Source organism: Nyctereutes procyonoides, unplaced genomic scaffold, assembly GCF_905146905.1.
Source record: "Nyctereutes procyonoides isolate TBG_1078 unplaced genomic scaffold, NYPRO_anot_genome, whole genome shotgun sequence".
NCBI classification, from domain to species: Eukaryota; Metazoa; Chordata; class Mammalia; order Carnivora; family Canidae; genus Nyctereutes; species Nyctereutes procyonoides.
Window position 1 is genome coordinate 27,690,529 of NW_026575044.1, and position 26,162 is coordinate 27,716,690.

The 26,162-nt window shown below is 45.3% G+C and overlaps 1 protein-coding gene across 6 annotated transcripts in view; it reads right to left on the minus strand.

The window, feature by feature from the left end:
• Window positions 1-755: 755 nt before the first annotated feature.
• The window catches only part of MAPRE2 (microtubule associated protein RP/EB family member 2), a 153,966-nt gene continuing 128,559 nt past the window's right edge, over window positions 756-26,162 (minus strand). For 3 of the 6 annotated variants that reach the window (XM_055324170.1, XM_055324168.1, XM_055324169.1), the window contains 3 exons: window positions 9,211-9,350; window positions 5,388-5,546; window positions 2,291-2,436 (listed from right to left, as the gene is read on the minus strand). In XM_055324170.1, coding sequence (XP_055180145.1) covers window positions 2,341-2,436; window positions 5,388-5,546; window positions 9,211-9,350 — 395 coding nt within the window. In that variant the 3' untranslated portion in view covers window positions 2,291-2,340. Of the gene's footprint in view, window positions 2,224-2,286; window positions 2,437-5,387; window positions 5,547-9,210; window positions 9,351-26,162 lie in introns of those variants that run through there. The other 3 variants (XM_055324167.1, XM_055324166.1, XM_055324164.1) reach the window with 3 other exon arrangements.

Here is a 26,162-nt window from a genome sequence, read left to right on the forward strand (position 1 = left end):
TGCGATACAGCATGATGGAAGAGGTTTCAGATGGGGACAGAAAGAGGAGTTTTGGGGCTCTTTTTCCGAAATCCATGAATAGCTGACACTAAGACTCTGAGATGAAGAATCAAGTACGACCACCGGGGAGAGGTAAGGTATCTGGCCAGTAGGTTTGATAGCTGAGAGGGCTGGGGTTTCGGGGGAGAGACGGGGTGGTTGTCACTGGCATGCCCTAGCAGCTGGCGCAGTCATCACATCCACCCCGATAGGAGTTCAGGTCACGATCCGCCTGGCACTGGGTATCACTGAGCTGTCCCTGCCTAGGAACCACTGAAGGACCATCTGAGTGGAATTATTTATTGTGCCTCTTTACAAGAGCTCTTTTTAAAAAAGGAAAGTCCGTACAAAAGGCTGGGAGGGACCACGCCATTAAGCATGATGCCGCGCATAGCACAACCACAACCTGTGCCCAGGTGTGGGAGGATGTCACTGCCGAGAGCCAGGCTTGCCAGCCTGAGAGAAAGGAGCTGCCGCCGTCATGCAGAACAGGCAGGAGAGAGAAGAAAGGGAAACCAAACACCACAGAACATCTGTCCAATTATGCACAGTGTGTTGTAATAACCTCAGAAATACAAGCCATCTTGTTCACCTGTAACTCAAATACCACTTTGCTGCAAAAGATTTTGAGAAGACTTCTTTTGGTGGGAAGCTCCGATGCTAGAATTTAGAATTGGTATTTCATCAATTAATAAAGAAATGTCAAAGCTTTAGGATACATATTTCAGAAATTTATTTTAAGCTTTTCAGTTAAGAGGCAAGTGGGGGCGGGCACACTTGTTTGTTGTTGTTGCACCTGCTAAGTCAAATAACAAGTGAAGTAAATCTAAAGTTAGAAACCAAGTGAAACGAATGATCCAGGAGGGATACCATCTGTCAAAGGAATAGAAGAGGCGAAGATTTGGAAAGATACTAAGAAAATGTGCAAATATTAGTTAAAAAAATAAGGAATGCTTTTTAATTCATTAATGTTTCCTCTATTTAGCAATTGCCACGGTTATCAAAGGTCAAGGACAAGGAGGGGAAATTCCTTATTCCAGAAGGTATTGGGAGTCCTAGATTTTTCTGTGCTGTCATTCCAGTGTCAACACCAGACTTCAGAATCAGGAGTCTCCCTTGGAATGATGCTCCTAGGAAGGAGGTCTTCACTTCCAGCGAGCGTGCAGCACGACGGAGGGCTGGGACCCTCAGGGCTGCACACCCTGAAGTCATTCTGTAGTAGGAGTCCCCTAGTGGGGAGGACAGGCTGTGGGCTGAAACCCGGAGAGAGGCAGGAGGACCTGTACCTAGGCAGACCCCCTCTGGACTGTGGGGAAGAGTGGCTGCCCACCAAAGAGGACCCTGAGAAAGAAACTAGCATGAGAACCTGGGGGGTGGGGAGGGAAGGGGCAAGCAGTTTGAGGGCAAAGTTGAGATGGTGTTGTCCTTGAGTGGATGTCTTTCAAAACTAACTGGGTGGTGGTCTACCATGGTCAGGGAGAAATACCGCTGGGCCCTGAAGTCCTAGTTTTGATTCCATTTTTTTTTTCCCTTTACTGTTGGGAGGAGAGGGGGAATCTCTTTTTCCCTATAAAACAAGTTACTGTCCTTATGGCTTTCATATCAAGTATCTCTTTCCCTTTGCTCCAATTTATTATTTGACCAAATTTATGTTCAGAGGTTAGACTTGCAAACATCAAAGCACCACAAATGTGTGACATCTAGTGACACTGGTTGAGAAATGCCAATATAAATACCATATATCAAATTACCATTGTTTCACACCGGGATAAAAAGGGGGTGGTGGTGGTGGTAGTGGTAGTGGTCGTGGGGAGGGGAGAGTTGTTCTGGAAAGAAATGAAAAGAGCAGAATCAATCTCAAGCAGCCAAGTGGTGAAGTAGAAGATATGTGACCCCGTGATCTCTCAGGTAGGCCGCCGAACGGCCGGCTGCTAATGGGTCTTGGCAAAGGAAATGGGAACCGAGCGCAGTGGCTGGCATATGCAACAGTGTGTTGATTGATGGTAATGGCAGACTGGGAACAACTGGTTTCTGTTGAGCTTGAGGCCACACGTTTCTCCAGAAGAAAAGTTCCCACGCAAAACTGAAGGCGAGAGCTGCCAGGATGCTTCAGTACTCTTCCTGCTGCTGGGGCTGCTGTTCGTGGACTTGGTCCTCTGCCTCAGGCTCTTCCGGGTGACCCTCCTGACAGGACAGGGGGAGAGGTGTCAGCTGGACAGTGTATGTGTCGGAGGCCCTGCAGCATCTGCAGCTGCAGGACCAGGAACCCATGAAGCTCAGACCTCACCCCCGGCCTCCCCTTCATACTTGTTGAGCCGGGGCCTCTGTGGTCGTCAGCAGGCCAGGGGCAGCTCTCTCCTTTGCAGGGCCCCCCAGGACATCATCCACCTGCAAGAACTGCAGACCCCAGACCCTCTTAAACTAGGATCAAGAGCAACCCTTTCCCCTTACTAGCAGATTGCTAATGCTCGGGGTGCAAGTTACAAGGCGGTGTGGATGTCTGCAGAACGTATGTAATTCTGTCTCCCAGCTTAGTGCTCCCAGCCCACACAAGGCTGTGTAGGCTCACAGGAGAAAAAAAAATCTTTTTCTTCTGCCTCATTAAGAAGAACTTAAACACACATGTAAGTAGGAGACCAGGCTACACCTATGCCAGACAATGCCCTGGAATACCACCTGCTAAACTCTAGTATTTGTGTATCCATCACATCTTTCTGAATGTGTAGCTGTGAATGAGCAGGTTCCAGAGTTCCTCATTCTTATGATAATCATCAGAAAGAGCAGCACAGTCCTGAATAAGGCTCTTGCCTATCACAGGAGGAAAATGGGTGCAAAGGAGGAGGAAGGGTCATCGAGAAGCTCCAAGGGCTCCCCACTTCCTAGATGGATGTGAGGGCACGCGTTAGGCTCACCTGCCCTCACGCACACCAGCCCCGCCAGCCATTCTTTCCTCAGGGCTTTGTTCACGCTGCTTCCTCTGCCTGAGAAATCCTCTCCCTGCCTTAGCTCTGTAACTGCTGACATTCCCACTCTTCACATCCAACCTGATGTCCTCTGCTCTGTGAAGTCTTTGTCACTCCCGGCTGTCTTTCTGTGCTCACCACACAAGTCTATGTCTCTATGATCACATGTATCACATTCTGACATATTCCAGTTGGTGGTCCCTCGCTGAGGCAGGGGCTCTGTCCCCTGTCTCCCCAGTGCTTCATCCAATGACAGAAACACAGGCTCTTCCCAAGAGATCTCAGTTGAGGGGGGAAGAATCTTTAGATCACTCGATAGTGACTTTTGTGACAGTACCTCAGGAATGAAGTGCCTGTTTACATAAGGAGGCACGCTTCAGCTGACAGACGGACAGGGCAGCAGCTAAGCAATGATTAAGTCCAGATGCCTGTGGCCCCTAAGGAAAGGATTCTGAGACTGACAAAGAGGAGCACTAGACAGCTGTCTGGTGATCTGCTTTGGAAACTTCCATTGGGTTTCTACAACTGTGAACCGAGCTGCCCCTGTTTACTTCTGGATGCAGCCTCCCATCTGGATTTCTACATCTTCCAAACATTCTATTCTAGGATGGTCTGACTCCAAGAATCAAGGACCAGCCATCACCAAATAAAGACTTAGTGAAGAAGTGTCTCCAGCAAATACCTGCCCCTGAAATGGCAATGTAGGGTTCATCTGGGTTTAGCTGAAGGGCAGGCACTCAGGTGGAACCCACCAAGGTCACACGTAGAAGGCCGGAGCTCTCCCCCAGGGCCGGCCCTGCTGCCGGGAACTGGGATTCAGCCAGCCAGTGTCAGACTCAATGTGGAAGTCACCTGAGATGGCCTCTGCACCGGGACTCCCTCTGGGGACACGATCTGGTTTGAGGTGGCCAGTGGAAGGGTTCTCCTCCCGCCCTCAGCACGGGGCCGGAAAGATGTGACGCGGCGCACTGCCGTCCTCCCTCAGCGGCCACCGTCCCTCTGACCCACACTGGCTTGGGAAGAGGAGTAACTCACAGAGCACTCGACAGGCTACCCCGTGCGCTCTGGGAGTGCAGGCACACCAGAAATCACAACGTTTCTGCAATCAGATCTGAAAATACGGAGAACTGTACTTTGTGGAGCTATCACTGCCTCTGGGGCCTGGACAGGCTGCTTCTCAGGGCTTCCAGATCTACAGCCTGACTCAGCCAATGATGACTGACGAAGCAGCTTTGAAAAAAACAAAACAAAACAACAAAAACTGGGCCGGCCAAGGGGAGGGAATGAAAAATGTGGTGGAGAGTACTCAGCTCTAGCGTTTCAAATCTTACATGGCGTAAACATTTGTCTGGTACTGGGCTGGAATAAAGTCATAAAGTCAACTTGCCAGTTGACTCGTTCCCATTCTGTCCAAGTACGAACACACGCGATTCAACTACAGAGCCCGGGGAGTGGGCCCAGGCCTTCTGGTCCCACAAGGCTCAGACACTCCCACCAGCTTCCACTAGCCTTCTTTCATACCTGCCACATGGTGGGGCTCCCACGCCTGCTCTGCTGCTGAGGCCCCTTACTCTCCACCCAGGGAGACTTCGTCTCTACTGTTTATCCCACCCTTTCCCTTCCCGTCCTGGATTCTTGAGAATCTTCTTCCTCTGCTATTCCTCACAACCTGCTTTCCATCACCAGGCTGGAATCCACATCCTGAGGTCCCCTGCCACCTGCCTTCCTCACACTCATGAGTAGCAAGCCCTGATAGCCTGGTCTTCCCCACAGATGTGGCCTCCTTAAAGTTTTATTTAAGTAATCTCTATCCCCAACATGGGACTTGAACTCAAGACACTGAGATCAAGAGTCGCATGCTCTTCCGACTAAGCCAGCCAGACACCCCCAGAGAGGCCTTTTAAAAATATTTTTCAACTAAGGGCTGTTGCATAGTAGTGGTCTGCACTGGCAATGAGTCACCAAGACAACCAGCTATGAAATCACAACAGGCAGATGTGGGGCCGATGGGGATGGGAAAAACATCTAGACGAATTCTTCCTCTAACCATACTCTGATCTGTCATGAAGAATCCTTACACATTCTTATTGCTCAGCTGCTCAGAGCTGAAAACCACTTGAAATCTGGCTGCATAAACCTATTTTTCTCCACGAGTCTTCCTACCCACCCCCATGCACTCATCTCTTCCCAGACTAACTCATGAACGCACAGCCCCCAAGCATGGGTCAACAGATCACAATGATGATGATACTTATTCTTCTGGCTGAGTCACAGTTCCCACAGATCCCAGGGCAGCATCTGAAGGCACACTGGTCACTCATCCCTGCACCCTGACCAAGAACATTGCTTCTGAACACAAGAGTTGAGGGCTCTCCTCACACTTACGTGTTCTTCCGAAGCATAGAGGACTTCCATTAGTCGCTGCACGAGGTCATCATTTTCCTGCCCGTGTTCTTGGCAGAGTAGCTCAATCTCTCTCAACTTGCCAAAGTAGAAATCTCTCTCCTTTTCCACACCTTCAAGGGCAAGTTTTAATGAATGTACCTGCAAGGGAGTGAGGGTGGGGGAAAAAACCCCAAAGTACAGTATAAGAAATGTGCCCCACTGTGCCTGCCTATAAAGACCCGAACCAGGAAATGACAGATCTCCCACAGAGTTTGAGCCCGGGCCACAGTGTCTGACTTCAGCACGCCTGTCACCCCCTCTGCCAACTGACTGTTCATAACCACGGCCGGAGGGATGGCGCTGCTTCACAGGGTTGCAGCCGCGCTCCGAGTGAGCTTTCCTCCTCTCCGGCTAACCTGGGCTACGGCACATCCTCCCCCTACCCTGTCTGTCCTCTGCACGCTGAGGGGAGAGGCTGCCTCTGCGGTTACTTTAGATGAATTCTGAGGACCCTCCTTCCTTCAGGGAACTTGCATGAAGAGTCACCCTAGATAAGTGTCCCTGAGCCACACTAGACAAATGCTTTCTACTGAGAAACTGGGTCTCAGCTACATGAGGAAAACGGGGTGAGAGACTGTGAGCCAGGCTGAGTGCATTGGTCTGAACTCTGGTTCTGGGTCTGGAGATATTACAGGGAATGCGGGGGAAGAGGAAGGGAAGGAAACCCCGTTCCCTTAGCCAAACAGACCCTTCAATCCCTTTTCCACCCTGGGTGCTGGTTCCAGGACCTTCTAGGGCTGTATGGCCTCTCACAGTGATGACAGATATAGTGTAGGGAAGGTGGCAACAGTGTCACCTGGACTGGAGGATCATTGACCCTGGTGTCCACAGACTGGGTCTCAAATCCCAGGTGGGCACAGCAGCAACACACAGGCCCAAACCATCACCCAGTTCCTGCTCCCTAAGAATCCTTTACTTCTTTTTTTTTTTTTTTTAACCCCCTTGTGCATTTAGATTTACACAAACAATATTCTTTAGGAGGTAAATTAAATCTTTCATGGTCCTTCTCAGGTGAAATCTCTCATTCAGGGTAATAAAAATCCCCCTAACAGAATTTCTAAAAATCCCCTGTGCAAGGGGAAATTTTCTTCTCGAATGATTCTGGGCCTTTGTACATGCTATTATTATTTTTAAATATTTTATCTATTTATTTACAAGAGACAGAGGCAGAGATGTAGGCAGAGGGAGAAGCAGGCTCCCTGCAGGGAGCCCGATGAGGGACTTGATCCCAGGACCCTGGGATCACGCCATAAGCCGAAGGCAGATATTCAACCGCTGAGCCGCCCAGGCATCCCTGGACATGCTATTTGCCTGGAACTACTGATCCGTTCAAACATACCCCGCGTACATGCAGTGTCTATCCCCTTTCTGTGCACCTGGTGTAAGGCTCAGGGATATGTTATGTCTTCTCCTGTCTTTTTTTTTTTTTTTTTTTTTTTTTTTTTTTTAAGATAAAGAGCAGGGGTTGGTGGGGAGAGGGAAAGAGAATTTTAAGCAGGTTCCATGCCCGGCAGGAAGCCCAGTGCAGGGCTCCACCTCACCACCCTGATGAGAGTTGGATGCTTAATGGACTGAGCCACAGAGGGGGTCCCTCCCCTCTGTCTTTTGATTCATTTCTATCACTGGAATTATCTAGCACAATGGTACTTCATACTATGGCATGGGAGACCGATGCCTGAATGGAGGCAGAAGGCCAAGTAAATGAGAATTCTTCAAGTTTATGGCACCCATCGCTTCTTCTGTTACAGCTGTAATTCACTCTTTAGCCTTGGCATTTCCACTCAGCCCTTCCACGTCCTGGAGTCCTCAGTGCCAGCACCATCATGCCTCTGCGGCTACAAGGAGGCTACAGGGAGCCTCTCTGCAGGCAACCAGCACAAAAAATGGATAGAATGGTAACAGATGGACAGATATGGAGCTGGACTAAGTGCTCAGTGAACCTCTGAATGAACGCTCACAGTTCAGGGCGTGTGTGGCCGTCCCTCTGAGGAACTGGGAGGGGGAGGCGAACAGACATAGTCCTCCTCAATGGACATGGGGGCAGGCTGGGGAGGGAAGCCCTTTGGAAGTAATAATGGAATTACAAGACTACCAGAAAGCTCCTCTTGCTCTTTGTCCTCTCTCCCCTCTAGAGTGATGTTTTTGGATAACAGGATGAGGAGGGCTGGCTCCCCTGGGGATGGGAGGCTCTTTGCATAACTGGACAGCTAATGGGAATGTAGAGCCAGCCCCAAGGAGAAGAAGTGGGTCTGGCTGGCTGAGGCTGAATGGGAGAGAGGCAGGAAGGATCTCGAGGTCTCCATGTGCTTACACTCTGGTTTGGAAGGTTGGAGTTGGGTGTGGTAGAGGGGGAGGGAGGAGGTGTCCCTCCCTCACAGGGAGGAGACAGATGGTGACAGAACAAGAGGTAATAAAGATATCAAAAGAACTTGGGTTCCTAAGGAGAATGGGTTATAAACCTCAAGCATCACAGACCCACGCCTGATTCTCTCTGGGTCTACTCTCAGTTGCTTGGAGCCTTGGGCATGTGACCCAAGGCTCATTATGGCCATCCCACCTGCCTTCTATTTGAGAAGAATCTATTACTGGAAATTTCATATGGGCTCAAACTGAGAATCAGCAGGTAGTTACAACATTCCACAGCTTCTAAATCAAAGTCCAATCCATGGGATGACTTCAGGTTTCACCATTTTCATTAAAGTGATCAGAATTGTAAAGAAACACCCTAGCTAAGCAATCGTCTGCTCTTAAACTAGACTCCTGATTGCAAATATACAATTATCTCAAAAAACTGTTTCCAGACTCTTGCTGGCTCATCAGGAATCAGATTAATCACCGGGAATGGCCCAGCCACTTGGCTGGGAACAGCTGAAGAACCGTGAATAAAGGCGGGAGCAGCCAGGATAAAAGACTCTCTTCAACTCAGGGTCAGGGGAGGTGGCTTCTGCAGTGGGCCTTATGCTACCAGTGGTTTTATTACCTTTCGACTACATATAATCTTGGACAAAATTAGCTATTGTTAGGTAGACAGCATACCTAAACTTTTATAGTGAAAATTTCAAAGACAGTAGAGTTAGATTTACGGTAACCCTGAGGAATATTAGACAAAAGGGAACATTCTTCAACTTAAAACACAGCCGTGGCCTTTCTGAATGCCCCACCCCACAAGTATGGGGTTCAGTGCTTCTGTGGCATCAAACTTCTGGTGTTTGTGGGAAGTATTAGGTGCTCACTTTGCTGGCCTAATCACCCATCCCTTACAACTGCTCTAAGCTCTACAAGGGAAGGGAAGGTGCCCCTCTCCCTCTCTCTCTCTCTCACTACCATTATATATTATTAGCATCAAGCACGGAGCCTGTCACATAGAACAGGCTTGACTAATAGTTAAAGGAAAGGAAGGAGGAAAAGACTAACCCTAACTCCAGTGTTGGATGCCATCCAGACTGGCCTTAAGTGGACAGCCTGGAGCTTGTGACCAGCACTGAGGCGTGTGCATGGTGTAGGGGTGGGGTGAGTGGGACCCTGGCCTATAAACCTGCATTTACCAGAGACTGAGTCCTCTGTCTTTCTGTCTTAATGTACAGCTTTGAGATTTCTGATGAACATCTTTCATTCCTAGAGGGACACTGACTTTATCTGCCTGAACAATTCCTTTAGTCCCTAACTTGTTTGAAACCACTGCCCCCCCTCCCTTATTTCAGGCCTCCAAGTTTTTTTTCTCCCTCCTTCCCCTCTCAGACACAGGCCAGGACTGAGGAGTTACCTGTTCATTAAGCTGTATGACCTGTGTTTCTAAATCTTTATCAGATCTGGATGCTGAGCTGCTGGATGAAGCCCTTTTAGCTGATGAGGGACGAGAAGGTGTGGATCCTGGCTTAGACGCTGGGCTTGATTTAGCCGCACCTGAAAGTAACCAGAATAGATTACAAATATTGGCAACATGAAGGACACTTTTTAGATCTATCACAAATGTAGGATATAAAAGGAGTTTACTAAAAAGTATAGAAGGTAGCCCCCCATGACCCTTTCCAATCACAGAAAACAGCACACATACACTTAGAAAAAGTGCACATAGTACAAAAGGGTCGGCTTGGGCAACATATTTAACCTTTCTGAGCACTTTTCCCCCCTCAGTATGAGATTAAGTTGTCCTTTCTCCCTCTGGAGAGATAAGAGTAACACATTTATTCTTATCCAAGAGATTTAAAGATATAAAGATTTTTAAGAGGAAAGGTTCTTAGATAACCTCCAAGCATCACCATAATTGAGTTTCTAAAAAACAAAAGAGTTCATAAATAGATGAAGACTTTAGAAAAAGCATCAGTACAAAGGAATTTTTTTTCTCCTCTTTTGTCTCCTAGGTTTAGCCACTGAAAGCATCTGGGAGCAATGACTTTTTCATATGAGTGTGTGTTCCTGGTATCTATGTCCTGGTTTCTAAATTTTATTCTGCACAAAGAGAGCTTCTTGAGAGCTGGCGGGTTCCATGGGTGGGGCAAGGGAAGTATAGGGTGAGCCTGGAATGCCTTTTTGTGTCAAAAAGCAAGGATGTGCTCACGAACTAATGTCAATAGGTATGGGGGCCAGTTTGAAGGTGCTTCCGACTAGCCACACTTGGGGCATTTTCATGTATCAAAACAATAATGGCTCTAATAGACTGTAATGCACTGAATAAAGAAAACTCTATAATGATGAAGAGAAAGAAGGGGAAAAAAGAAGGGAGGGAGGATACGAAGGTTTTTATAGAACATGGATAGCTAGTAAACGTAGAAGAAATGAAATTTTTACTGGTAAAAATCACAATTTTGGAACAAATGTAACTGATCCAGGAACGGCTGACTGTAAAACATTAAGTGAGAAGTTCTGGGGGAATAAGGCATTCATGCAATGTCAAGATATTACCTTAAACTTTACTTACTGTAATGGAAAAAAAGGTACACCCTTACATTGGGATAAGCCCTTTAATCAAGTGATTCAACAGCATCCGTAATAATGATAGAAACTAGGGGGAAAAAGGTCATTGATGTCAGGTAAGAGCTCACCCACTGGAAGCTCAGTTCCTAACAGGTACTCACAATCTAGAATATGACGTAGACAACAGAAAATGGCCTCTGCAGCCACAACAGAAGCCACAAGGTATATGCAATGAAGTTTACACACTTTGTGGATTAGGAAGCTTAGGGTCATTATTGGAGGCCCAGCCAGTCCCTTTTCCTCTGAACACAACCTTGACCTTGTGGCAGCCCAGCCTGGCGGGGGTGCTCCTCTCATGTGCAAGGGTTTGCCCAAGTTCTCACCGTGCTCCCACACCTTCTCTGCTCCTCCAGAAGGCTCTTGGAGCACGAGGGACCAGCGTTCATCACCTCTGTAACCCCAGTACTGGACTTAGCATCATATTTGGCTGAATGTATATTTAGTGGTAAAGAAGGTAAAAGTGTTGAAATAAACACACGAGCAAGTAAATACAACTTGGTTCCATGGTTTCCAATTTCAGTTTGTCAGGACCAGGATCAGAAAGGGGAGGGGGTAATGAAGCCAAGTGTGCTGACAGCAGTTACAAGTTTCAACCAATGATATAATTATAAAGCAGGAAACAGGAGGAGTTCAGGTGCCTGGAGTCCTCAGTTTTGTTTTTTTCCCCTCCCGCCTCCCCGCCAAGTCCTCAGTTCTAAATGCAATGTCATACACCCCCCTCAAGAAGCACTAGCAATATTATAGCCTTGAAAATCTGTTAACAAAGAAAAAAAGGGAACTTTCTTCTAAAAATTTCTAGGGAAAGCCCTAATATAATTTAAAATGAAAATTAGGGACGCTTGGGTGGCTCAGCGGTTGAGTGTCTGCCTTCGGCTCAGGGTGTGATTCCAGGATCCAGGATCGAGTCCGCATGGGGCTCCCTGCATGGAGCCTGCTTCTCCCTCTGCCTGTGTCTCTGCCTCTCTCATGAATGAATAAATGAATGAATGAATAAGAAAATAAAATTGGGAACTGACTTAAAACAGAGTATCCAAAAGTAAATCTTCAGTGACCCGGAAACCTCGCCTATGCAAAAGACCTTCCCAAGGATTCTTGAGACCTGGTGCTTTGCTTCATTTGTGATTCACATACAGTTGCGAGGATTATCTCTGTAGAAGCCCACAGGACACACTCTTGGAACCTCACATCTGTGTCCCACTGGCCAGGCTCTAAAGGCCATGCCAACGAGGTAGAGAGAACAATGTGTGTAACAGCAGAGGTGATAAGGGGAGGACATGCCGATCTGGCACGTGCTCCCCCGAGGGCAGTTATGGGCCAGCCTCACTGTGGAAAAAGCTTCTGGAAAATCAAGTTATTTCAGAGCTTTTTATAAGCAGTATGCCATATTTTAATATCAATAAAATCTAACAGAAAGCAGCTTCAAGATGATGTTCGACACCTCTTACTTACTAAATACATGCTTGTCCAGTACCTACCACAGAGCACGTACGCGATCCCTGCTCTCCAGGAGCTCACAGTCTCATGGGGTAACAGCTGTGTAAGCCCAGGCAGGGCGACACTACATTCTCAGGGACAAGGCAGCATTCCTGGCTACGTGACCACACATTCGGGCTGTAACCCCCTGCCCGAAACACTCCTCTTCCCCTCCTTTGAGTGGCTAAGCGGACCATCCTGCACGCTGGGAGGTCACGGCACCTGTCCACTGCCGTGGTGCGGCCATCCAGGCATGCCTGTTCTTCCCTTAGACTCGCACACGGCAAGGTACGTGTTGCATCTGTTTTGTTGGCCCCACTTTATGTTCCCAAGGCCCATCTCAGTGCCCGGCCCAGAAGTTTTTATAATACGCCGGAGCAACTCCTAGGAGAGGTGTCCATCCAGGGAAACCCTAGCAGGGAGAGCACGAGGAGGTGATGCCAGCGACAAAGCCGCTGACAGCAGGGCCCGCAACACAGGAAGGGAACTGAGCAAGAACACGGTCGGCCTCCCACACGGAGCGCTCTCGCTTGGTTTCCAGATCCCCCTCCGTTACTGCTTAGGATTCCGGACGAAGTGCAAATAGGGAAATTCAGTCGGTAAGTGTTTAACTCTGAGAGGAGCAAGCTGGCTTGTGCCGGGCAGGCTGAGTCTCTGCCCCGTTCGCTGCCTCTTCCGAAGGGGACAGACAGCCCTGCCGTAGGGGCTTCCCCTGAGAGCGCCGCCCCACGCTGGGCCCCTCTCCCTACACAGGTCGGTGGCCACGATGTGGCTGGCTGCGACAGCTGACATACATTCATCAGACACTCATTCTCCCGCCCTGCCTTATCCAGCCTCGTGTAAATTTTAAAAGAAAAACATGGAAGGAATAGAAGCCGTACGGATTATATTTTTAGGACATCATCAAAGGCAGCTTGGAGAAAACCTGAAAGGGTGGATACGAGGTCAAAGTGGAAGGGTCATGGGCAAGACCAAGTTACCAGGGGAAGCTGGCTGGGAGAGGAACAGGGGGCCCCACGAGACCCTGTGCAGCTCCCGGGGGGCCAGGCCAGAGCGGCTGCAGGGACTGAGGCTGTCCTGGGGGCACTTCCTCCCGAGAACCCACATCGCTTGCTATAGCCAGAGCCCGATGTGGCCGCACCTCAGAGTCTTGGCCTTAAAATGCCACCTGTGCTTCACGGATCCTGTCCGGGTCAGCTGGGGCAGAGTCCCTCCCTTTCACCTGGTAGGCATGCAACACCGCCGCTCGATCTCTCCAAGAGGAGAAGGATGAAAACCAGACTTGCGTCCTCTGCCACGGGACAGAGCTGGTGGAGACAGGGGTGCATGGTCCACGCTCCCCACCTACACGTGCCACATGCTTCCACCCTGCCCTGGACGGTCACTCCCAGGCTGGACAAAGGAACGGAAAGTGAATTTGAAAAAATTTAATAGCAGATGAAGCAATCAGTATTTGAAACTTAAAATCAGGGGTTTTGAAATTCTGAAAGCAACTGAGCACAGGAGGGAAATGCCTGCTGAAGGAGGACGAGAGCGGGCAGGGCCAGTCACCTGGGCACTTACCCACCTCCCACGGGACGAAGAAATTAAAGCACAGGAAAGACTCATGGAAGATCTTAGTGTCTTCAGAGGTTTAAGGTTTAAAAAACAAACAAACTACACAATTAAAGGGTTAAAGTAAAGGCTCATTTTTCAAAACAATGTCAAGTGAGCTCTTTAAATCCTCAGGAGCTACAATTTGACATGGAAGTAATTTACCCCTCCCGGCTATCACATTGAGAAATACTAAAGAGTGAAACTTATAAAAATGAAAATGAAGTCTTTCACATTCATTCTGTTAAAAGATTTCATGGTTTACTTTTTAGAATAGTAAACAATAGCCTAAAGTAGATCACACTCCTTAGACCGTTAAGAACTATGTTTTTCTTTATTTGCTGTAAAAGTCTTACCATCTCCTATCAGGGAACCAAACCCTAAAGTGTACCCAGCTTCTGGGGGGCCAGGACTTCTTCCAGTTACTTAGGCTGCTAGCATAAGGATGTGCTTAGGAATTTAAAATTCATCCACATCAGCAAATTTAAGACCAATATATCACTTTTAGGTAAGTTACCATTTATATTCCAATTTTGTGAGATGACGCAACGATGTCCTATTTGATGGCATCTTAATCCTGGTTTTAGAGATCAGGGTCCTCTGTAGCTGCCTTCCTGCTTCCCGGAACGCCCCTAAGCCCACAGACACTTCGCTTCTGTGCCTTCTCATGCCTCTCTGCTCAACGAGGCTTATGTGAAAAACATTCACATAGTGGCTTTTAAAGGGAGTGTAGCACTTCAGCTATAATGCAGATAGAGTTTTTTTCCCCCTTACAGCTATCAACCATTCCCCAATTTTTTTTCAAGCTGCATTTGATGTCCTGAAAACATAATTAGTGGTAGCCCTGTTTTACAAGAATGGTTTTTCCCTCAAGCTTTTCTTTTTCTCCCTAATTTCCCCTTTCAAAATAAAAAGGAGTTTCAAAAGTGGGGGAAATAGACATAAATTCTGTACAAGTCCCTGTAATTCTCTGACTTTACTCATTGGATATGGACATGATTTACAATGCTAGTCTTTGAGCAGTTTTGTCTTAATTAATGCCTTTAAGATTTGTTGTATAAATATGATTCTAGACATTTTAACCATAGTTGTAAAAAAAAAAAAAAAACAACAAAGAGTGGCCTTATTCACTGCCTTAGTGAAGCCACATTATCACTGTGTCTAATGTCAATAATTAGTAGCTTAATGTTTATGGAAAATGCTACATTTGGGGCATATGAGGCCCAATGAATTCATAATGCTAAAGCAAAGAAAAGCACTTTACTTGGCTTCATCTTTCATGGCCAGAGCTCTGATGGAATTTAAAAATTCTTCTCACTTAATCTGCTGTATTCCTTCTGCCAAAGTCATAAACAGAGGAGCTAAAAATATGATGTTAATACTGTTGACAAGAACCACAGAGACATTAAAAACATGTGCACACATGCATACGCATACACATGCACACACACACACACACACACACACGCACACTCAGGAAGCAAGCCGTCTTCTGGTCATCCCCAGCTTCTTCTTCACTTTGAGAGCATATTCCCTCCACCCCCAGGTCCTTCTCACTCAATTACAGATCCCATAGAGGCAGGAGCTAGGGAATGGGTGAAATGGGTGAAAGTGGTCCCAAGGTAGAAACCTCCAGTTACAAAATAAGTCAGTCTGGGGGCATGACATACAGCAAGGTGGTTATAAGTCACGACACTACGTTTCAGAGTTGCTAAGCTCTCTCAGCAAGCGGATCTTAGCAGATCTTCAATGTTCTTACCAAGAGAAAAAAAATTGTCCTTATATGTGGTGTTGGATGTTAACCAGACCTTACTGTGGTGATCATTTCACAATCTATACAAATATTCCATCCTGTTGCACACCTGAAACTGTGAGGCTGTAGGTCAGTTATAGCTCAAAAACAAAACCCCACAGACCTGAAACATGACCGAAGATACACTGTACCTACAAAGATTAGTTATTTGTGGATGATCGGACATCACTTCCTTATCCTCTTTACATTGGCAAAGAGATTCTAATTTTTAACTGCTCTTCTGCAATTGCGAGTTCATAGCCCTTCAGGCTCTGTCACTAGTGCAGCCAGCGGCAAAGTTGCGCTACTTGAGTGTCAGCTTGTCAAAGAGGGCAGCTCCTGGTGTGAGCACCTTGGAGTGCAGCACGGGAATGAAGATCTGGCATGGAAATGGCGACCCTCCACCTCGCCCTTAGGGAGGCGGTGGCAGTGTGGGGGCCCTATGACCAGGCAGCCCTCACAGGAATCCTGGCTCTGCTGCGGGCTGTGTGGTGGGACCTGGGCTGCCGCCTGGATTTGTGCTGAAGACTGGAACAGCAATGCCAGTTTCCCCAGAGTTGGGAAGGATACATGAGTTGATACATGGAAAGTCCTTACACAAGAGCCTGGCACACAGTAGGTACTCAATAAATGCTAGCTCACGTTATTATCACTCAGCAAAGGAGACGTGATTCGATTCAACTCATGATGAAGTACTCAATTTCCCATTTCTAGACACTAGCAAAATAAAAACTAAGCTGCTAAAGTAGTAAGAAAATCCGGCTCATTTTCAAGAAAATCTCTTGAAAAATTTTAACCCATAAACCACCAGTGGACCCCAAGACATTGGTTCTTCTGTTCCATTTACTGTCTATCTTGAAAATCAGCAGGCTGTAGGCCAAGTCTCTGTGCTCTTTCTTAAATTACTTTGACTCCTTCATTCATGCAGCCCATGCTTACTGAGCTCCTACTGTGTACCTGGCCAGCTTAAGGCAGTTGGGATAAATCAATGAATGAAACAGAAGATACTTGTCTCTGTGAAATTTACATTCTAATGGGAGAATTAGATAATTAATAACATAATACACCAGCAAGTAAATGCTATGGAAAAGAGAAAATTAGGACAGAGGTGAGCAGTGCTGGGTCCAGGGGTGAGAGAGCAGCCGTTTTCAGTATGAACTCCAGGGAACCTGAGCATCTACCACACGCCTCTCTCCAGTCTCAACCCCTCACTCTGACACCCAAGCCTTGCATGGGCCTCACCAGACCCTGGTCCCCTCGGAAAGACAGGGGTCAGGAGCACAGAGGCCCGGAGGTGGGAGTCCTGTGGCAGTCCTGCACAGATGGGAGGTGGCAAGATCCACATCGGCACATGTGGGGGTGAGCCTGGTTGCGAAGTCCCATTCCTCCACTAATGGGAAGTCTACATCTCTTGCAACAACTCCACAGTCACAACTTCCAGGATCCCTGAAAGGGACGTGCCATTTGCCAAAGTACCCCTTACTTCAGGGCCTTGCTGAGAAAGTCAGGTTTCAATAGAGGCCTGAGAGAGGTACAGGTGGCCTTCTGGAAAGCCAGGAGCAGAGCATTCTAGACAAAGGCCCCGCCTCATCCATTCAGAAGCCAGGGAGTCTGGAGCAGAGCAAGCAAGCCAGGGGATGTGCAGGAGAGAAGGTCTGCAGGTCCTGGAGGGGGCAGACTGTTAGGGCCTCAGAGGCAGGGGTTAGGGGGTTAGGAGCCTGGGCTTTCATTCTGAGGGAAGTGGGAGCCACTGTGGGGTCCTGGGCAGAGGAGTGCTGTGGCCTGACAGCCGTGTGGAGAACAGACTGTGGGAGGGTGAGGCCAGATGCAGAATGGCCATGGAGGAGGCCACTGCAGTAATTCTCCAGGGTGTGAGCAGGGAGTGCGCAAGATGAGTTTTCTTTTTGGTAAATCATATACAACGCTCCAGTTTAGACAACCCTGTTTATGTATCCTATAAAACAGGCACCAAACGTCTGGCCATTTTATACAACTTGCATTTTGCAATATTAACAGTAACAAAAGGCATTCTGATCAATGGCATCTGCTACTGATTCCAGGGGGAGGGCTGAGGAAAAATAGGCAGGGACAAGAGCTGGGAGTCAGCTAGTGTCCCTCCCAATTCACTGCTCAAGGGTCATTGCACAGTCTAGTTACTGGCTCTGCCCTGAGAGAGCATGCCAGGGAGCTACACTGAGTCAGGGCCTGAGAGCTCCCCTTCCCTGGCCAGGATCTCAAAGCCTGCCCCTGTGATGGGCAAGAGGGCTGAGCATGGCCAGCCAGTGTGAGCATTCACAAAACCGAGTTACTTCTGCCCTGGTTACTGTCCATGCTGGAAATGATGTGCTTATTTTTAGCCATCATGTGATTCTCCAGTATTTTCCAGACTCCGCTTGAGTCACTATGGTTTCAGAGAATTTTTCATAGTGGGAAAAAATGCACAAGAACTCCTCCTCTCAAATTGGCTCAAGTATTAAAAAAATCTAACTTTTGAACAGTTATTTGAACATAGTGTGTGTATTCCTCTTGATAAGCTGTCTTTTCGCACCTCTCATATCTTGGTAGACAAGGAAGTGCATGCACTCTGAAAACATTAAGTGCTAACCAATCACTATCTTGGTTCAAATTCTTATTTTTAAATTGTCCTCAGAGCAGCAATGTCTCTTTAGAAATGGTGAGAATCCTTCACTCCCAAGAAACAATAACACAAGAATCCCAACAATTTAGGGGAACACTGCCTTGCCTGTCTACTGCAGTGATAGGAAAAGCTGGTGGTTGAAGCAGCCCAACAAACCTAGCCAGACCATTAAGAACGAAAACACACACGCATCACCATGCCCTCACAGGGTCAACTGCACTCCTGGCATACGGCAGTCCTTTCAGCACAAAGCTTACAAATTAAGATGGCTATTTGGGGGGAACACAATTACTTCATAATGTATGGATACAGTCCGACTGACTCTATTGTCAAGACCAGTGTTTGAAGTTGTTTTTCTGATGGTGGCAAGTCAGCTGTGCTCCATGAATACCATCTTACCCAGATTCCCTTGCAGAGAGCGAGCTGTAGTCTGAGGCCACAGAGCAGCTGGCGCTCAGTCTCACTGAACCAGAGCTGAGCTCCACCTGAGTCCTCTCCTCTCCTGCACCAGGCTCTCTGCTTCCACCAACCAACCATTACGCCAGCAACGCGTGCATCCCTTATCCTTGGCTTCCCTTCTCCTCTTCTCATATCCAATCTTCAACTTTTATTGACTATTATCTCCTTGAAGTCTCCATAGCCCACGTGTCCCATGACTTTGTTTTAGGCCAACATCCTCTCCTGAATGATTTGTTGTAACAGCTTCTTAGCTAGTCTTCTGGATTATAACTCTATACCCTTCATGGTTTCTCTATACCAAAAAGCAAACTTATACTAAAAACTTTGTAATGACTCCCAACTGCCCCCTTTAAAGTGTAACCTCTGTGACCAAGAGAACCTAAGATGACTGCCTCCCCCCAGGGATCCTGGCCTGATGGTATTCCCGTCTCTGTATAATCCCTTCGCCTCAAATGTGGGTGGGACCTGTCTTGCTTCTAAAAGAATATGGCAAAGGTGATGGGAGGTCCCCCTTGTGATTATGGTACTCTACAGAACTCTGTTTGGTGAGCATATGTGTTAGAGAGAATTCTCCTACTGGCTTTGAAGAAGCAAGTTGCCATGTAGTAAGCACACATTTGGGGAAAGCCCACGTGGCAGGGAATGCAGGTGGCCTCTGGGAACTGAGAGTAGCTGCCAGCAAGAAACCAAAGCCTCAGTTCTGCAGCCTCAAAGCAACAGTCACAACCCAAGGGAGCCCTCCCCAGTGAAGCCTCTGATTAGACCACAGCCTCAGCAGAACCTGGACTTCACAAGATGTGTTGTTTTAAGCTGCTAAGTTTGTAGCGGCTGTTTTGCAGCAACACAACATAAATACCACCTCTCAACTCATACAGGGGCATGGCTCAGCTCTGCAGCCTTACTCTCAACATTCACGTGGAACAACACACACATCATTTCACTGAATATAGCATATTCTCTGTTGATGGCAACATGATACTCTTTCTGCTTGCAGTGCCCCTGTCCATACCCATGACGTGGCTAATTTCTACTCATTAAGTCTTAGTCAAATCTCACTTTTCCCAAGAAGCTTTTCTATTTCTAGAATACACAAAACCAGCTCAGGTGGTCTTCCGGCATACCCTGATAAAATGCACCTCACTTTAGTGCTGTTGTCTATTTATTGCCAGGTTTCATCACAAGGCTGTTACTTCTCTGAATGACGGTGTATCTCCAGAGCCTTAAATGCATGTTGAGAGACTGAATGAGAACTCAAGTAAGGCTTTCCAAAAACCAGCAACGGGTCCAATAAATAGGAAGTGCTGTTTAAGGAATTTTTTTTTCTGAGCTGCTGTGTAGTGCACGATGCAGTTTCCTAGGCTCTAGTACAAGAGGCTTCCCTCAGGTGATGGCTATCAAAAATAGCTATGTATCAGCTTAAGGACTGCGTCTTCCTGAATCCAAATGGACATGCAGAGATTCAATTTACATCAATTCAACAAATTCTAAGTAAGAACCTTCACTGTGTCTGGCAATGGAGAAAAATGATTGAACAAGACAGAACTGGTTGATAGTTTAGTTCACCCAATTCAGAGGGGGTCTAGAAAGTTCATCCAAGTCAGAACTGTCTTCTATTCCTGCCCAACATACCTGAGTGATAAAGAATGGCACCAGTAAAAAAGAAAAATGGGTGTATGGGTGACCTGTGATATTGTTTATGGAAACTGAAAATAAATGCTAAGTCATGGCCTCTTGAGGCCTCACAAGTTTTATTCTGAGGTTAAGAAGCCAAACACCAACTTATTATTCCTTTAGAGAGAAAAGGGATGATCAGAGTAACATGTGGGGTTTAGTGCAAAACCAAGTAATATTTCAACAACCTAGGAAGCAGTAAAAATAACACATGCTAGGTATGAAAGGACTCAGCTGTTTACAAAAGGACTAGGTTGGTCTGCTTTCCAGCTGCAGGTGGACAACAATGGAGGCCTTCGGTCTTCTTCTGCAAAGTCTTGTGGGAGGGAACAGAGGATGGCATGCCAAGACATATGCCAGTTTTGTCTGAGGGGCTTATTACTCTTCCCTTTGAAGTCACCCAGATCATCTATTCAGAGAATGATTTGAACCAAAGGATTAAGAAATCAGAGATTAGTCATCCCACTAATCTAGGGCTCAATATTCCAGACTTCATACACATTTCTGCTCTGGGGCTGAGAAGAGGCCTGGAATAAGTGGCTCAATGCTTCCTGCATTTATGAATTTATATGAGGTCTAGCAACTCTCACCGAGAGCCTGTCGCAAGGATGAATGAGAATGTTTTTAAACTTTAAAAATTGCTATTTTAAAAAACGAATGTCATTCAAATCAAACAGCATGTGCTCTGTTTCAAGCCTTTATGACACTACACAGCCTTTTATGTCCTCCATATGCTATGCAATTTGAATTTGGTTTGTGAAAATTTACTGTGGCTCAGTTTAGTGCGAGGAGGAGATAACATAAAATAAGACTACATCCATGATATTCCAGAGGCAATATAATGGTTCAAGAGTGTTGGCTCTGGAATCACAGTGTCCAGCTTCAAACTTTGGATCCTCTATTTCTAGTGTGTGATTCTGGCAAGTTACTTAACCTCTCTGTGCCTCGGATTCTCCACCTCAAAAACAGGGGTAATGGTTGTAGGTTCTGATCTCTAAGCCTTCAAAAATTCTAGTTTTATGGAAAACTATGTCATATTTTGATTTCAAAGAGCCAAAATAACTAAAGATGGTAAATAGCATTAGTAAATCACCTGTCAAAGATGCTGTCTCATAAACAAACACATTGGGATGGCAATAAAAAATGCATAATTGTTCCTAGGAAGAAGGTTCTCGATTTTGTCCTTAGATACTGCCAGAACATTTTGATCTGAAGCTCCTGAATTCTTCATGTCTCTGTTCCTCTCTGTGCCCTCAATATTCCAAACTCATAGTCAGTGTCCTGACAAGGCAGACTTCTCATATCGTACGTATGCTGTGGTTTTCTCATTCCAGGTTGAGAAATGCAGTTTCAATTATTCTTTGAGGAGAAAAGTATCCCTCTGCCCAGTGGTGCATCATTTATATATCTTACATAAGACAGATGTATAACTGGAGGAACAAAACCACCAATACCCTTATCCTTCCCATGAGCAGCCATACCTGGAATGCAGCTTAGTGATGGGATGGATGCTTTCTTACTAGCAGGAGGCCAAGGGAATGCAATGCTGACCCAGCCAGCGATGGAGCGAAAGATACAGTGTTCATGTAATAAGATGATTCTTGCTAATTATGAGACTGGTAAAAATGTACTTCTTCCTTGTTTTGAGTTGATATTACATGATCTCTTAAAATGAACATCTGATCCTTGAAGAAGTGAGCAGGTATGTGGTTAGCTGACAGGGGACTGTGAGGACAGTTAATAGCAGAACCACACTGGGGAGGTGCAAGAATAGGCATGACTCATCTTGATGGAGAGAGATCAAGAAGGGACAAGAAAGATGCCTGTGTTTCCCCTATGCCTTTGAGAAGCCAAATGCCATCATGGACTGGTCTGGTCTAAAGAGCAGACACAGGAAAATGCATTTTTTTTTGGAATAAATAATGGCTTTGGGGTGAGAGCAATGTTTGTGTTTAAAGGGCAAACTTTTGGGATGCCTGGATGGCTCAGTGGTTGAACTCTGCTTTTGGCTCAGGGTGTGATCCTGGGATCGAGTCCCACATCGGGCTCCCTAAGGGGAGCCTGCTTCTCCCTCTGCCTATGTCTCTGCCTCTCTCTCTCTCTCTCTGTGTGTCTCTCATGAATAAATAAATAAAATCTTTTTTTTTTTTAAAGGGCAAACATTTCTTAAAAGGTAAGTGAAGACATATGTTTTGTCAGTAATGAGGAAAAGAAGTCCTGCACGAAGGCACAGGCCTAAGGTCCACGTTAGGACCCTTTGAGTGAAATCCAACTTCTTGATTACCTTTTACTTGGACTCTAATTAAGCCCCTGTTAAATCAAAAACATCAACACTCTTTGAAGCAATACACGAAAGGCTGCAATGTCCAAAATAAAGCATCACAATGTCTATGATACAATCCCAAATTATTCAACATATGAAGAGCCAGGAAAATGTGACACGTTCTCAAATAAAAATCAACAGATGCCAATTGTGAGGTGGTCGGGATGGTGGAATTAGCAGACAAGAACTTTAAGCAGCTATCATAACCATGCTTAGTGAAGTACATTCATAATAAACAAAAGGTAGGCAGTATCAGAAAAAAGTGAATTAACAACTGAAAACATGCAATAACTGAACTTTTAAAAATGCTCAATTTTAGAGAGATGACAGAGGAAAAAGAGGGTAAACCTGAAGATGTATCACTAGAAAACATCTAATCTGGGATCCCTGGGTGGCGCAGCGGTTAGCGCCTGCCTTTGGCCCAGGGCGCGATCCTGGAGACCCGGGATCGAATCCCACGTCGGGCTCCCAGTGCATGGAGCCTGCTTCTCCCTCTGCCTGTGTCTCTGCCTCTCTCTCTCTCTCTCTCTCTCTGTGTGTGACTATCATAAATAAATAAAAATTTAAAAAAATATATTTTAAAAAACATCTAATCTAAAGAAGAGAAGAGATGCTGGGGAAAAAAGTGAACAGAGCCTCAGGAACCTGTGGGATAATTTCAGCTCTAACATATGGATAAATGGTGTCCCAGAAGGAGAGGATAGAGAGAATGCAGCTGAAAAAAAGTATGAAATAATGGCTGCAAACTTCTCAAATATGGTAAAAGACAAAGTTTTTTGTTTACAGATTTAAATAGCTTAATGAACTTGAAAACAAGATAAATTCAAAGGGAGCCATTAGGCCCATCCCAGTCACACTACTGAAAACCAAAGATAAAGAGAATCCTGACTGCACCCAGAGAAAAACAATGTATTTCAAACAGGGGAAGAATGATTAGAATGAGCAAGCACTTCTTATCTTTGGAGGCCACAGACACTGAAACAACATCTTTAAAAGTTCATAAGGAAAGTATGATCAGCTGGAATTCTTTATTGACAGAAAAATTTCAATAATGAAGGTAAAATAAAGACACTTACAGAAAAAGGACGCTAAAAGAATTTGTTGCCATGGGACTTGCTCTATGAGAAATCCTATAAAGCACGTACTTCAGTATGAAGAGAAATGAAATCAGTAGGGAACTCAGATCTTTAGGAATGACTGAAGAAGACTGGAAATGGTAAAAAGTTGGGGAGAAAAAACCCCTCTATTTTTTCTCTTGCTTCTTTAAAATACACGTTTGCTTAAAACACCACTGCCTCATAGAAATGTAATGTTAATCGTGTTATTAAAAAATTTAAAGACATTAATTTTAATATGTGCAAAACACATACAATATATACAGATTATAATTTCTACATATAATCAATAAAACTTTTAGAAGTTTTATATTTATATTCTTCACACTTAGTTTTCTAAATCCAGCATGCATTTTAAACATACAGCACATTTCAGTGTAAAAGAAGCATATTTGAAATACTCAAGCCAGTTTAAACTGAACAATAGCCAGTTTAAAACAAGTTATAACATTGCCTTGTGGGGTGTATAATGTATGTGGATGTAATACATATGACAACTATAACAGAGGACACTGGGAGCAAGGGTTTCCAGGCAATAAATTAAGATGGAATGCACAATATTTTAAAAATCCAGAATATGGATATGGCACCTACAGCGCAAGCAGAAATAAATAAATAAACAAACAAGTGGGACCACATCAAACGAAAACACTTCTGCTTAGCAAAAGAAACCAACAATAAAGTGAAAAAACAACTTACAGCACGGGAAAAAGATTTGTGAACCATGTATCTGGCAAGAGATTAATATCCAAAATGCACAAAGAACTCCTACAACTTAAGAGCATAAAAGCAAATCACTCAGGGCACCTGGGTGGCTCAGTGGTTGAGCATCTGTCTTTGGCTCAGGGTATGATCCTGGGCTCTCTGCAGGGAGCCTGCTTCTCCCTCTATGTCTCTGCCTCTCTGTGTGCGTCTCTCATGAATAAATAAATAAAATCTTAAAATAAAAAAAGCAAAGAACTCACCTCAATTAAAAAAAAAATGGACAAAGGACCTGAACAGACATTTTTTCAAAGACATATGAAAGGCCAACAGGTAGATGAGAAGATGCTCAACATTAGCATTCACTAGGGAAATGTAAATTAAAACCACAATGAGGTATCACTTCACTCCCATCAGAACAGCTATCACCAAAAAGATAAGAAAGAACAAATGCTGATGAGGATGTGGAGAAAAGGGCACCCTTGTGCACTGTTGGTGGGGTTGCATATTGGTGCAGCCACTACAAAAATCTGTAAGGAGGATCCTCAAAAAACTGAACACAGAACTGCTAGATGACTCATCAGTTCTGAGTATTTATCCAAAGGAAATGAAAACATTTCATTGAGTAGATGTAGTAGACTCCCCACTGAGCATTGAGCCTGATGTTGGGGCTCAAGATCTCAATACCCTGAGATCATGACCTGAGCCCAAATCAAGAGTCAGACATAACCAGCTGAGCCACCCGGGCACCCCTAATTCCTTTGATTCAGAAAGGTATTTGCATCCTCATGTTCACAGCAGCATTACTTACAACAGCTGAGACACTGAAACAATTTAAACGTCTGTCAATGGATAAATGGATAAATTGTGGGATAGACACACAGACACACAGGAATATTTTTCAGCCATAAAAAACCAAAATCCTACCATTTGCAACAACATGGGTAGACCCTGAAGGCATTATGCTAAGTGAAATAAGTCAGACAGAAACACAAAGACTGTATGATCTCACCTGTTAACTCTTTAAAACAAACAAACAAACAAACAAACAAACAAACAAACAAAAAGAGATCACACCGTGGTGACTAGAAGCAGAGAGCACGGTGAGGTGAAATGCAAGAAGGTGGCCGAAAGGTACAAACTTCCAGTTATAAGTAAGTACTATGGATATAATGCACAACATGATAACTGCAGCTGACAGTGATGTATGATTTATAGGAAAGTTGTTAAGAGAGTAGATCCTCAGAGTTCTCATCACAAGGAGAGACTTTTGTTTTCTTTTTATTGTATCTATATGAGGAGATGGATGTTGGCTGAACCTATTGTGGTTTCACAATACCTGTAAATCAAACCATCATGCTGTACTCCTTAAACTCACATGGTGATATATGTGAATTATTTCATAATAAAACTGGAAAAAATAATAATCATAAAAAGATCCAGAAGACAACAGGAAAAGAGAAACAAGGGTGCCTGGGTAGCTCAGTTGGTTAAGCATCTGACTCTTGATCTCAGAGCTGTGAGCTCAAGCCTTGTGCTGGGCCATGCCAGGCATGGAGCCTACTTTAAAAAAAAAAAAAAAGGGAAAAGAGACACAGATAAAACAGAGGGGACAAGCAGAAAACAAATGATAATATGGTAGACCTAAATCCTGCCAAATCAGTTAATTACATTAAGTCGTAATGAACTGGATACTGCAATGTCCAGAGATTATGAAATGAATAAAAATGCAAGGCCCAATTATATGCTTTTACAAGAGGCACACTTTAAATATAAAGTCAGAGAGGTAGAAATTTAACATCATGGAGAAAGATATACCATGCAAACAGTTAAGCATAAGGAAAGTAGAGTTTAGTATCAGATAAAATAGACTTCAAGACTAAGAGTTTTAACAAAGATAGAGAGGGGCACTGCATAAAATACAAAGGTCAATTCTTTGGAATGACTTAATCATAAATACGTATGCGCTTAATAT